Here is a 12988-nt window from a genome sequence, read left to right on the forward strand (position 1 = left end):
GTTCTTACCAGCGTCGTTGCGCTAAACAAAGACTTTGGGTTTCTGTTGTTTTCTCGCTCGCTCGCTCTCTCTAAAGGGAGGTTGTCTGCATTTCTGTCCTAGGCGTTTCTTGCACAGGATGTTGATGATATTGGAAAGCCGGGTAAGATCATAAAGTCAGTTCTCTCTGATGAGAACGACCTCCTCCTCTCCACCACCACCACCACCACCACTACACAAAGGGAACCACGGAACAAGTTCTTTTTCTTCCCCTCTCACGGGATCATTTTTATTTGATTTTTGTGAATGTCATTAAGAAGCAGAGGGGGCTCTTTCAAAGACAAAATGGATCACTTTGCAGCAGAGTGCCTTGTTTCAATGTCCAGTCGTGCAATTGTTCATGCTCCTAAAGGGAATAGGGAGATTAAACCAGAAATCCCATCCTCCTCCAAGAACGGGGAGGAAATTAAGGAACCTTTGGTGAAGGATAACTCCTCTCTTTTTGTGGTGGCGCGGATTCTGGCGGATTTTAACCAGCAGACTCCCAACAGTGTTGCCGAGCAGGCAAAAATAAAAGATGAGAGCATGCCGAACCTTAGAGATGATGGAAAATCTGCCACACCTTCCACCATCTCCGATCCTTCGCTTAAACAAAGAGGCAAAAAACCGCGGGGACGAACTGAGCAAGAGCCGCCTCAGAAAAAGCACAAATGCCACTATTCAGGTTGTGAAAAAGTTTATGGCAAATCATCCCACCTCAAAGCCCACCTAAGGACACACACAGGTCAGTTTCATTGGGTGCATTGGATGTTTGTTGCTGTGAATGTGGGTTTCCCTTATGTATCTGAGAACGGATGGGATGATTTAAAACACTGAGATACCAAAAGTGTGGATTCTCGTACATTCATAGCGCTATGTGTACAGAGGAGGTGATTGCTGTGTTTCGAGTCAGTGACTCATAAATATTCACCCACGGATCCACCCTGAATGGATACTATGAGCATATCACTTTAGCAGTGGCCTCTATAGTTTCATAATGCAGTTGTGCGAACTTTATGAAATGTCCTTTTAATTTCGGTTGCGGGGGTTAGAAAACAGTGCCACTCCCACTCATGTCTCAGAGCTTTGTGACGGCTTTCCTTTAACCCCCCCCCCCCCCCCACCTTACTCACGCACACGCGCGTGCGCGTGCGCACACACGTACTCACAAACAAAGCCCACCGCATGGAACACTGTGTTCAAACTGCAGCGCAAATGCAGAACAAAATTACACAGATCAGATTTCGGGCGTTCTTCTGTTCGCTTTAATTAAAATAAACTTTGGGTTGTACCACGGCAACACGAGAGTCGAAACCCTACAAAATACAGCCTAATGTCCCCATTAGAGAATAAGCCAAGTGTGCAATAAATAAATGTGGGCATGCTGAAAGTTTGCAGTCCAGCAAGTGCGCCGTCACACCGCTGAGACAAACCCTTGCAAATGCGCTCCGGATCGGCAGTTTGCTACCTGTGACCTTCCCAAAGGATACCTCCACATCTGCGCTTTGCATTCCGCAGAATATTCTACTGAGATAGTGAAGGATGTAGATCGACTCAAATTGGGGGGTTGATAAGAGCTGTGCAGTAGCCTGTCTGCCCAAAGCCCTTTGTTGTGATGTGCCACACCCCCGCTAGACAGACTGCCAGCTGATCTGGCCAGCAACAGACTCAGCTAGTTGAGCCTCGACTGAGGAGCCTTTGCTTTTCCCCTCCTGCTCTGTATACTGCAGTTCATCATCTTCTACACACATATCGAGCTGACGGACCAGAAACAAAACAAAACCTTTATCACAGGAATCGCATACAAATTTATTGTGTGAACTTGACTCATCTTAATAATTGTTATGAATAGAGAAAGAAATTAAACCAGAAAATTGAAACTATGTGGAATAGATTCCCCCCCATCACTAGATTTACAGGGTGTGGGAAGAACTGTCCATCTAAAAATCAGGCTAAAATTAGGCACAGGTTGTGAAGATTTATACAATCATTTGCTGTTGTCATGTTGCAATCAAGTTTTCTAAAATTGTTATTGAAAGTAATAGTTTTTATTTATCAGCTGCAGGTGGTGGCAACTGTTGTAGTAGCAGTATGCAATCAGTGTTTGTCAAGGGAAGTTAAGAGAGTGAAACACAGATTTGGTGCATGCATATGCATAAAAAAGGGCTCTAGCTTTTTCTTCAGTTGCATCCTAAAGGAAATGAAAGGTCTCTCTACTGATGCAGTTCTATTGCTGTCACTCAGCCCTGTCCTTGTCCTTTTGCCTATTAGCCATTTCCTTTCTTCTGGGATTCACTCCTCTATGGCTTTGTGATTGGTTTGCAGTCTATAATTTCTTATAATTGGGCTGGTTTCTGCTTATTTTACCGGATAGTTAGAGAGCGTGAGTCATCTCAGTTAAGCTGCCTTTTTTTCTCAGCCAAACTTCCAGCAGGACTCTCAAAGAGCCAGCCTTCAGCATTCAGCGGTGCTTCTCCTGAGCCCAAACCATGTGAGCTTAGTGCAGTTTCATTGCTCCGTATTAACCCTGCCCTTGTCTCTGTGCCTATTAAGCATTTCCTTTTTTCGCCTGCCTTTCTGTTTGGATACAATTTGGCGTCTGGCTTCACGATTGGTTTATGTCCCATAAATTGTGAAAATAATGACTGTTTCTGCCTGTCTGATTGGATAGGCCCAGAATGTGGGTCATTTGAGTTCAGCCGGGATGCCTCAGCCAATCTTGCAGTGCTTTCATAGAGCCAAAATCTGGCAGCGTGCTTCCCTTCAGCCCCTACTAGCAGAGTCAAGAGAGAATGGATCCCAGCCCAGTCAGTTCCTGCCAAACACCACTATCTAATTGTGGAGGAAAACACTGTAATAGACACCAAACAAAGAACCGGGGACAAGACGTCCTTACTTGACTCCTGTAACGCCCAAAGCCTCATCATCCCAGCTTTTGCATATCTTATGAGTCTTATTCGTTAGCATCTTAAGAGAAGATGAAACCTGTAGGTTGTTTTTGTAAAGCAGTGTCTTCAGCACAATTCCATAAATAGGTCAAAACAAATCTTCCCCTTGAGTCACCATCATTTTTTATCATATATTTACATGTTTTATGTGTTATTTTATGAATGTCATTTACATGTGCTTACTTATACAGTTTATAGTAAATTTAATTAGAGTTTAGTGTACTGTAAATGTAATGTTTGTGTCTTAAACAAGCTACATTAGCTATGGAGCCTGTTTTTCCTCCAACCTGTAAGTTTTTAGGACTCTTTAGACCAGCCTTTTGCGGCCACTCCAGTTACACTCATAAACAGTGTACTGAGCATCCCTGAAATAACTGTGATTGGTTTCATTAATGAAAACTGTCCACAACAAGGCCCGTGTCACTCAGTGTGATGTTTGGGCTTTCATTTACTGTCTTTGTGTAATTGTTTGTCAGTAGATTATGTGGTTACTGCTGGCAGTAGAAAAATTTACCACTCAGGGAGAGCAAAGATGTTCTTGATCCCCTCAACGGAGATTATGAAGGGTTCATTGTAGGTTTCTTTTGAGACTCACTGTCTAATGCAGCAGACATCGAGGTACACACTGAATTTAAATTGCTCATTATGCTGCATTGAGTTGTATGGTGAGGAATGCGCAGCAGTTTAAGGGTCAAAGGTGACCAGACAGCTTTTTATCTGATCTCCTGGTGCAGGAGGTGGGCCTTTTCTGTGAAACATGCATTAGCCCTGCAATATGGAAAATGAAGTCATGTAACACCGATGTACATATAAACTATTTACGGTGTAACATTTGAATTCATTCAAATTATTTCTTGCGTTCCTTTTCCTCTTATTTTCATGTTCTTTCTGGCTTTTTAGCACCTTTTTCACCTCTTTTTTAAGAGTGATGCTCCATTTTCTAAATAGTGTGTCTAATAGTGTGTCTTGCTTCCATAGAGAGTACATGATGTTCTTTCTGAAGCCTCATTACTCTGTTGTGGTCATCTCACCCAGACTACCATCAAAGGAGAGATGGGCCTTGACTATTCTTCGGCAATAACAGCTCAGACTTTCTGTGTCCTCCACAGCTGGGTCGTACAAAAGGCCATCTTGTCAGTGTAGAAGACCTATTCAGAATCTACTGGAATCACAGGGAGGAACAGCGTCAATATTCCTCAAAGACAAAGAGTCTAATGCCATATTTTACACTTGGGTTAATGTTTTGTCTGAACCTCTTTTGTGTTCTGCTGGAGTATCTCTAATACTGCGAGATAGCTGCAAAGCGTGCCCTAAAAATTAGTGGGAGCACCTGGTAGACCCAGTTATTCATGCATGCTGTCTATTTCCAGTCAAATAACTGTGGTTAATTACGCTTTTTAAATGTAAAATTATCCCAAGTTCCGCATGGAAAAAGCAACAGGACTCTCTGATTATATATACAACTTCACTGCCAGTGGTTTTATATTTGGCTGCACTTTTGCACAGAGTGCACAATGTTCCTGTGTGGCTGGTGGCATTGATGAGGTAGCAGGGTGGAGATGGGGTTTTCCTGCTCTTGCTTGGGCCTTAACCTTGGCACAGAAATCGGTAAAAGCTCTACTGGGGCAGGTCTGTCTGTCTACCTGCCACACGGCAGGATTTCCACCATTGCTCCCATTTGAGCTCTAATTCTGACATGTAATAAGAAGCTCGTGCTTCAGTCTTGAGACAAGTTTCCATTTGTCTCCATCCAAATGTTGTATGAGGGATGTGGTGTAACAAGCTACTTCAGGTTCAAATTGAAGCTATGGGATGGATTGCCTTGATGTTATGATTCCCTCATGGTAAAACCTAAAAAACCTGTGGCTTTTCCTGTTGTGTTAGCAGCAGGTTTAAATCTTTGTTTTTGAATTTACTGTCGCAACTTAACTGTTTGCTATTAGATTCGATTTGGGAGATTTGTACATGTTAGCTACTCTTTGTTTCAAGGGTCCTCTTTTCATTTAGCACCATAAACCTGTTGAAAGTATCGTTTCTCCAGCCTTTGGTCAGCTTTACTGCTTTATTTTTCATAGTAAGTAGCAAATGTTCAATGCCAATATTCGAAACCATGACAATATAGTACTGCTGTAATAGTGTACACCTTGTTCTCTAGTGATTAGCATGTTAGCAATGTCAATTTGACAGGAATTTACAGATGCAAACATTCAAGTGTTTGTTTTTTCTGTCGTAAGAGTTCAGAATGGCATCTCTCCTGCGCAACATGTTGTTGCCTTATAAAGGTCACATGTAGGACGGTATGTGTCGAGTAGAAATAAGGAATCCTTTCTACTAGGGTGTAAATAAAACCAAAGTGGAGCCACCATTTTCTCTGTTATTCTGCTGGTGCAGTGTTTCTGCTCCATGGAAGACATTTCCAAGGCATGCGCTGGTGCACGTGCTGTCCATATGCTATCCTGTATATGCACATGTAAAGCTGATAGTAGGATACTTCCTTGGTGTTGACATATAAACCTGATTTCACTGTGATTAAGCACCCAGGCATGCATAGAGGACAATCATAATACTGAAAGGTCGCTGTCAGGCAGTACCCTGAGCTGTGCTGCTTTCAGTGGCCCACAGGGCTTGTGTATTCTTTAGTTAGCTCTGGAGTAGCTCTATAAAAGCTGCTCTGTCTGTTTCCCCCAGCAGCCCCTCCCGCCCTTTTCCAGCCTGAAAAGCAAAATAGGTGCTGAAGCCTGCTGTGTTGCGAGGCCGAGCCCGGCCACGTTTTGTGGTGTGGTGTTGATTACCAGCGGCAGGAAGAGAGGGATACAGACCTGTGGAACACTGTGCATTCTTCATTTTTTTCCCACCTCCACCGCATCTCGCACGTGAGGGAGGGATCTGTAGTGCAAAGACAGAATATACAGTGCGGCGTGGTGGGGGTGGGGTCAGTTACCAGGATATTCACTGTCAATGCCCTCCATTGATGTAGGTCATTTATTCAGCTGCATCTGCATCTAATCTGATTAACGTCTGAAGGGCTGCGACCTCAGCGGCAGAACCTGCTCCTGTCAGCCTGGCACTTGCAGTGTTCTGTATGAGAGTTAGACTCTGACTGCGTCTGCTGCGTTATATTAATCGCAGCTTGAATAAGAGAGGAATGGCTGTGAGCTAACGTCAGAGGAAGTGTTTTGTTTCTGGCTGTGCTTCTCGCTACAGTACATAAGGTGTGTCCCCTTTCTCTGCATGATAAATCAGACTTGTGGCAGACCATATCATCATGGGGTGTGGTCCCTGGGTGCAAAATGAGGAGTATTTCATGGAGTCTTTTGAGAAGGATGGCCTCATCAGTCACTGTAAGACATGAAAATATTTCTGTCCCGCTCACCATAAGAGCATCAGGCATTATACTGGGACAGTTGGTATTATCTGTCTGTCCTCTTATTTCAGTGTGGTGGGGCCTCTCAGGATCTAGCAGGGTTGTAGCCCTTTGTTTGATGGTGGTTAAGGATGTCTGTCTCAAATGAGCTATAGTGTGAGACTCTATCAGCAGAATAAGCTGGCACTGTACCGCGTCTATGCTCCCACCTGCTTCTGTGGACCAACTATAAACACCCTTTAATGGCAGCAGCTGTTTGCATGTCGTCAGTTTAACCGTTGTTGTTGTTTTTTTCTTTCTTTAAAGATAAGTAGGTTGCCTGCAACATATCAAGGCGACAGGTTGTTTTAGCATGCACTCAAGGCTGAAAGAGAGTGCCCATTCCAGCTAATTGAGGCAAATCTGTTGAGCTGCTGAATGCAGGCAACCCCTCCCTGCTTTTCTCTTAAACAGTTAAGAGGATGAAGTAATGTATAGCAAAGTGTGTGCAGGAATCAGATGCTTGCACTCGACCCCTGCTACATGTCTCCGTGTGAACGTCGGTAGCCCGGCGCGGTGTGGACCGAGTGGAGTGAGTTACGGTTAGTACTTGCAGCCTGTCTGATTGAAATGCATTACAGGAGTGCTTCTCCTGCTGGAAGAGAGTCTGCTGCTATTGTTCACAGCCTGACAGCTATAGGCCCCACAAGGATAGGCACGCTATTCAACCGCGAGCAAGGTTCCTCTCAATGACGACAAAAGATGATAATACGTTAAATACTCTTGTTTTTGAGCTTCTCCTGAAAAGCTTAAGCTGATTCTCGTCACAAGCACCTGACACACCCAGAGGTCCTTTGTTGCTCCTGGTGACTTATTCTCGTCTGCTGCAAACTCTGAATGGAGTCGTCTGAGAAAACATGTTTTGATTTTCTGGTAATTTGTCTGTTCTCTCACTCGGGTACGGCTGTAATTTTTCATAGACTAACATTCACAGAAACAGTTGGTTTGATCTCAAGTGTGCAGACCACAGAAAATTGTAAGCCTTTGTTGTTATTTTTGCTAAAGCGTTGCCTGCATATACCGCTTCGCGAACAAAAGAAAGGAGGAGCTGCAGAAGCCTTAATGTATATTTATTGTTCTGTGCACACATGTTAGTGTTTATATCACCTTGGCACATGATGGTGTGTGGAGGGAGAGGCTGGGCACACTTGGGTTAACCCTGTCTGCTCCAGTGGTTTATGTTGATGAGGGCCCCAGCAGTCATTTTAGTACTACCCAGAATCCCCATCAATGGCTGTCTGCTGGCAGCAAAGATGGCTTCTGGTTGTTTTCAGGTCATAGTCTGTTGTAAACATGGATCCAAATTATAGGATTGTGCTGAGCCCTACCATTGGAGTTAGTGGTGTCCCATTTCATGTTGCCAAGCTGGCTGTGCCACCAAAACCAGCCTTGAAGTGAGGTGGCTCCAAATGTAATGAGCTGTGATCTACAGCAAGGCTCCATACTTTCTCTTTGTGAATTGTTTGCCTCTGTGTAGGTGTAAGGTGCACCTTGTTTTTCTTGTAAGCTCCCTGAGAAAGATATTTCCTGCTCTGGTTCTCGCTGTGCAGGCACAGTTAACTTCAAGGTGATCTCTGATGTATTTGCCCCCCTCCTCTCATTCTGCACAGGTATTTAATCTAGTTCTCTTATAGCAAGTTCAAATGAAGTTTGCACATGAATGCCGTGTGAGTTTGGACCATGCCTGAGGACACACCAGGAATGTTATCTGCTCTCGGTCGGCGACTGAGCTCAGTTTCTCCACTGCAGTGCGCGTCAAGAAGAGATTTGATCTTTTCTTTTGCAGGCAGCATCCCTTACACCGGGAAGTCAGATTCCATTTCTCTTAAAGATTTCTCTTGAAACCAAGGAGCCCAACTCAGATATGAATGAGAGGAAGATGGAGGGAGAGGAGCAGAGATGAGCTGTTTATTCACTGACCCAGTGGACTCGCAGAGAACAGTTATACAACAAGAGTACCTGTGACGTAATCTCATTGGCTTGGAGGGGGGACACTTGTGCTTAGTAGAGGTACAGTTGTGCGTGCATGATGTATGATGTAACTCATTTTATGGGTAACTGGGTCACTGTGTTCGTTAGGGAAAAGCTTCCCTCATTACCCACCCACCCCCCGCTCTGCTCGCCCTCTACACATTCGGAGAAAGACAAACCACACCCTTGGCATGGCATGATGCCAGAGATGGGATAACCAATGGGTGGGTCCTGGCGTCACAGTCACTATGGTGCTGTGCTGTGACAACACTAGAAGTAGATAGGAAGAAAAGCTGGGTAAGCGGAGTAGCTTACCGCATTCTCCTTTCTACAGAAATGCTGAGTAATAGCTGCAGTCTATTGAAAAATTCTGAAAAGTGACACCCTCATACCACACAGGCTGATAGGCTCTATCATTATTTCCACTCATTATGAAAGCGTTTTGTTCCCTAAACCATCTCAATGTTAGCAGAATATGTTTACCAGCTTCATGGAAATCCCAATCCCGGTGTTACGAAACGACACTTGATTGGGAAGTTGCATGCTTTTCCTTTATGGGAGTTGATATTTCAAGGCTGGCAGGTTTTTTCTTTTATATTAATATTCATATTGTTGGCTTTAAAACTCAAAGCTGCTCAGCGAGAGGTGAAAATGGGCACCACGTCTTTCTTTCTGCCCTTTCCAAGAAGTGACGGAGCTGCAAATAATTTGACCCATCTCAGAGAGTTGCTGCTGGATACCTGATGCTTCCACTACGCATTACTGTATCAGGGCAGATAGACTGGATATCTCAGTCTGGCTCTCTTGTGTCTGGTTAAATATTAATGTTGCCAGATCCGTTACACTGCTTATTTAGCTTTAAGCAGCCTGCAAAACTTAGCTGTGCTTTTAGGCCAATAACAAATTTTTGCAGTGCCAGGTGGCAGCACTGGTCTCTTCTTTTAGTAATAAAGCAGTGAATGAAATCACTCCATTATGAGCCATGTCAGCCAGATGAGCGCCTCACTGCTTACTTTTTCTCCAGGAGCTCAAACAAACACAGTCACGTCGTTCTTTATACATTGTAACGCTGCATCACGCATGAAAGGATGTGTGTCCTTGTTAGCTTTGCTAAAAACTATAAATAGTTGCTATGAAAAGGGGACAGGGCTGTGTTTTGGTGCGCGTATGCAAATGTATGCATGTCAGTTACAGTGTTTAAATATACTGAGCCTTGTGTGAGCCTGCAGGAACTATAGTGGGCAGGGCTGACTGAGTTTGTCTGGAGCTGAGGTGAGGCGTCAGAGGCAGGAACACAGACCGGACTGTCTAGACTTGCACTGTCTGTTGGCGTGTTTTGTAACCATGCAGTGTATGGGGAGGTGGGGAGGTGGGGGGAAGGGACTGAGACTTGTGCACCGAGTTCTTGTTGTTGAGACTCTCTGGCATCAGGTAGCATTTGAGTGTTTGATGCTTAACAGCACTCTTTCCATTGTGGCCCAGAGGGAAACCACAGAACAAAGAAATCATTTGGCAGCCGTGTTCTGATGTGCCACCTATAAACATCCACGCATCTCCTTCCATCTTTTCCCTTTCATACTTCAAATCCCTGCCATGGGCGTGCACATTATGATTGATTATTCTTATTCACTAGAAAGAGCCTAACCATTAGAAGAACACATCCTGCGGTTTCCTTTCGCTCTGTGAAGCCAAGCTGGTAAAATTAGACTGCTGGATTTCACTATTGTTGGGCAGGAGCTCAGTAAAATGGGGCTAAATGGAATATAGTATTGACCAGTAGATGCAGGATGCTGCATTTAGGTTCACTGCATACTGTTTCCATATTAGTATGGTAGGAAAATGCAGGATATATTGCAGTATACTGTACCATATGGCCTTGAGTATATTTCTGTCAGAGCCCACTTTTATTGGCTGTTGGAGGAGGGGGAAGGTTGTAATTTCCCATGTGCCGAGTCACAGATAGTTGCATGCTAGAAAATGGGCTGGGTAACCATTGTGAGCGTGATTAGCATCTGGAGCTTAGATAATTAAACTGTGGCTGCTCCTCCAGTACTCTGCCAATTTGTAGGTGATTTACATCCAGGTCTTATCGCTCAAACCTCTTTTTTTTGTTTGTTGCATGTTTCTTAACAGTTTGAAGTTATCTCTGTGGCTTTTAATATATTATGGAATAACCTTGTGACTGTTGTTCCAGGATGAGTCAGTACTAGCACTGTGGTGAGCTGTTTATTATGTGGCGAGCACCATTTGTGTTACCAGAGTGCCGAAATATGCACACTTCATCATCAGTTAGTTTCATTTGATTTGAGTGAGACTCACCAAAGCCTCTGATACATGTGAAAAGCCCCGATGCATTAACATTAAACTGTATTTAAAAGGCTAACAACGTAAGCACTGGAGCAGCTTTGGCATGTTTCGGCTCAATTACCACAAATCACATATCCTGTAAAATCCCGACCCACTGTTCGCCCATTAGTTTTTAAAAGTATTTTCATTTCGATTCTTTTGTGTCGACCTTTACAGCGACCGCTGGCTCCCGTTTATTTCACTACAGTGGTAAAATCAGAATGCGGAGACTTGAAATGTGCTCGAAATAGCAACTCCATCATAACGCAGTGATCCCATCAAGTTATGCTTTGGCCCGAGTTACAAAGTTTGTGTTGAATTTTAAAGACGCTGGAAACCACAAATGGGTTTGAAAACATGCAATCATGTAAAACAGCAACTAGGCTGCTGGCAGGGTGACGTGTATGGGCATAAAACCATGGACTCGTTCTAAAGGATGAATACAACCACCTTGAAGTCACTCACTGGTTTCTGGTTTCTTGATTTATGGCCAAAACACTAGGTTTATGACCATCGCCATCTTGATTTTCCTGGAGCCATAATTTCTTAGCAAGCTTGATCAGCATACTGCATATATAGACTATATAAATGCAGCACGTAAAAAAATCCTGTCATTTCACTCACCTAAAATTCTTAGAAAAGCAAGCCATATTATATGTCAGCTTATTCCTGCAAAAGGCACCAAAACTGCAATCAAGGTCAGCCGGTGTTCTGGGAATCCATCCTACCTGCCAAACCATGCTACCTTTGTGAATGTTACCTACAAGCATACTTTAACAGGTAAAATGAAGTGGCAAACCGTCCTGGCTTTATGAATATGAGCTAGAAGCATACTCTGACGGGCGCCAAACCATGCTACCTTTGTGAATGTTACCTACAAGCATACTTTAACAGGTCAAATGAAGTGGCAAACCGTCCTGGCTTTATGGATATGAGCTACAAGCATATTCTGACGGGCAAAGTTAAGTGGCAAACCGTCATACCTACTTAACTTTGTGCTGGAATTACTATGTGACAGCAGAAATGTGCATAAACTACTTACGGTAGGACGTTTTGCCAAAGTAGGATGGTTTGTCAGAACACCGGTCCAGTTCATGTCTGAAATTAGCATAGATGAGACCTAGCAGGCTGCTGTGTGCTACTCCTGCCGGTATCAACACTACTGTCAAAGCAGCTACAGATCTAGCTTTAAGCCTTAATAAAATCCAAAAAGGTGCATTAAAAATGATCATTTCATCTCTGAGGTTGGGTATTTTTGCCATGAAAGTCTATGAGCATCTTGTGATTATTTGGTGGTTTTTAAAAGTGTCATTGGTTTCATTTTCTAAGCCCTAGTGCTGGTGCTTGCATGAAAACTGGGGAAATGATCAACTGAAATTGTCTTTAAAAAAAGCACGAATGTGGATATGGTTCGTCTGACGCTCTGCCTCTGTTTTTGCAGGAGAACGGCCTTTCCCATGCACCTGGCCCGACTGCATTAAGAAGTTCGCCCGCTCTGATGAGCTGGCCCGCCACTACCGCACCCACACGGGGGAGAAGAAGTTCGGTTGCCCCCTTTGCGAAAAGCGCTTCATGCGCAGCGACCACCTGATGAAGCACGCCCGGCGACACTCAGATTTCCAGCCAGGAATGCTGAAAAGACCCCACGGCGGCAGCGCCACACGTCCCAGCTCCCTCAGCGACTACAGCCGCTCAGATGCCTCCAGCCCCACCCTCAGCCCAGCCAACTCGCCTTAAACTGAAACCCGGTCGCACTTTTCTGCCTCGAGACTGTGAGGCCCGTGTTTTCATCATAACACTTTTGTTGCACAGTTGTCAGCTACCCCCCTTCCCCACCCTCCCCTTTGCTATTTCTGCGCTTGCTGTGGTGTACCATAATGTACATAACTGCTTATTGTAGTGCAATTAGTTGCGTGATCCTAAAAGAAGATAATGCCTTTCCCAGATGGCAATATCTGCATTCAGTCTGTGTGTTTTTTTGGCTTCTGATCACGGCTACTTGTTAAATGTACGGTCGCAGTCAGCTAAACAAGGTCTAGACGAAGAAAAAAAAACAGACACCCTGACAGATCTTCGAAACATTTTTGTTTGTTTGTTTATTTTTGCTTTGATTTTATTCAATTTATTTTTGATTTTTTGAAAGGGTTAGGAGAAGGGGTACACACACACACACACACCTCAGGATTGAAGACAGTTGTGATTTCTGTAAGACCACAGTACTTAACAGTACTCACATTGACTGCACAATATATTCATCACTTTATTCTGAAATTCAACAGGGGTTGAATTTTACGCCCTGCTC

The 12988-nt window shown here is 44.0% G+C and overlaps 1 protein-coding gene across 1 annotated transcript; it reads left to right on the forward strand.

Annotated features, from left to right (window-relative positions):
- The first annotated feature begins 275 nt into the window (after window positions 1–275).
- klf13 (Kruppel like factor 13) lies at window positions 276–12776 on the forward strand. The gene is made up of 2 exons (XM_026175894.1): window positions 276–763; window positions 12128–12776. Exons 1-2 carry the CDS (start codon window positions 286–288, stop codon window positions 12421–12423), a joined length of 774 nt encoding a protein of 257 aa, XP_026031679.1. The 5' UTR covers window positions 276–285; the 3' UTR covers window positions 12424–12776.
- The last annotated feature ends 212 nt before the right edge of the window (window positions 12777–12988 follow it).

This window comes from Astatotilapia calliptera, chromosome 7 (assembly GCF_900246225.1).
Source record: "Astatotilapia calliptera chromosome 7, fAstCal1.2, whole genome shotgun sequence".
Taxonomy (NCBI): domain Eukaryota; kingdom Metazoa; phylum Chordata; class Actinopteri; order Cichliformes; family Cichlidae; genus Astatotilapia; species Astatotilapia calliptera.

What these genes read in the sequence shown, in the direction of transcription:
- klf13 (XM_026175894.1), top strand. Translation starts at nt 286, where the DNA reads ATGTCATTAAGAAGCAGAGGGGGCTCTTTCAAAGACAAAATGGATCAC. An exon ending in CCACCTAAGGACACACACAG is followed by an intron (nt 764 to 12,127) that starts GTCAGTTTCATT and finishes CTGTTTTTGCAG; the next exon opens with GAGAACGGCCTTTCCCATGC.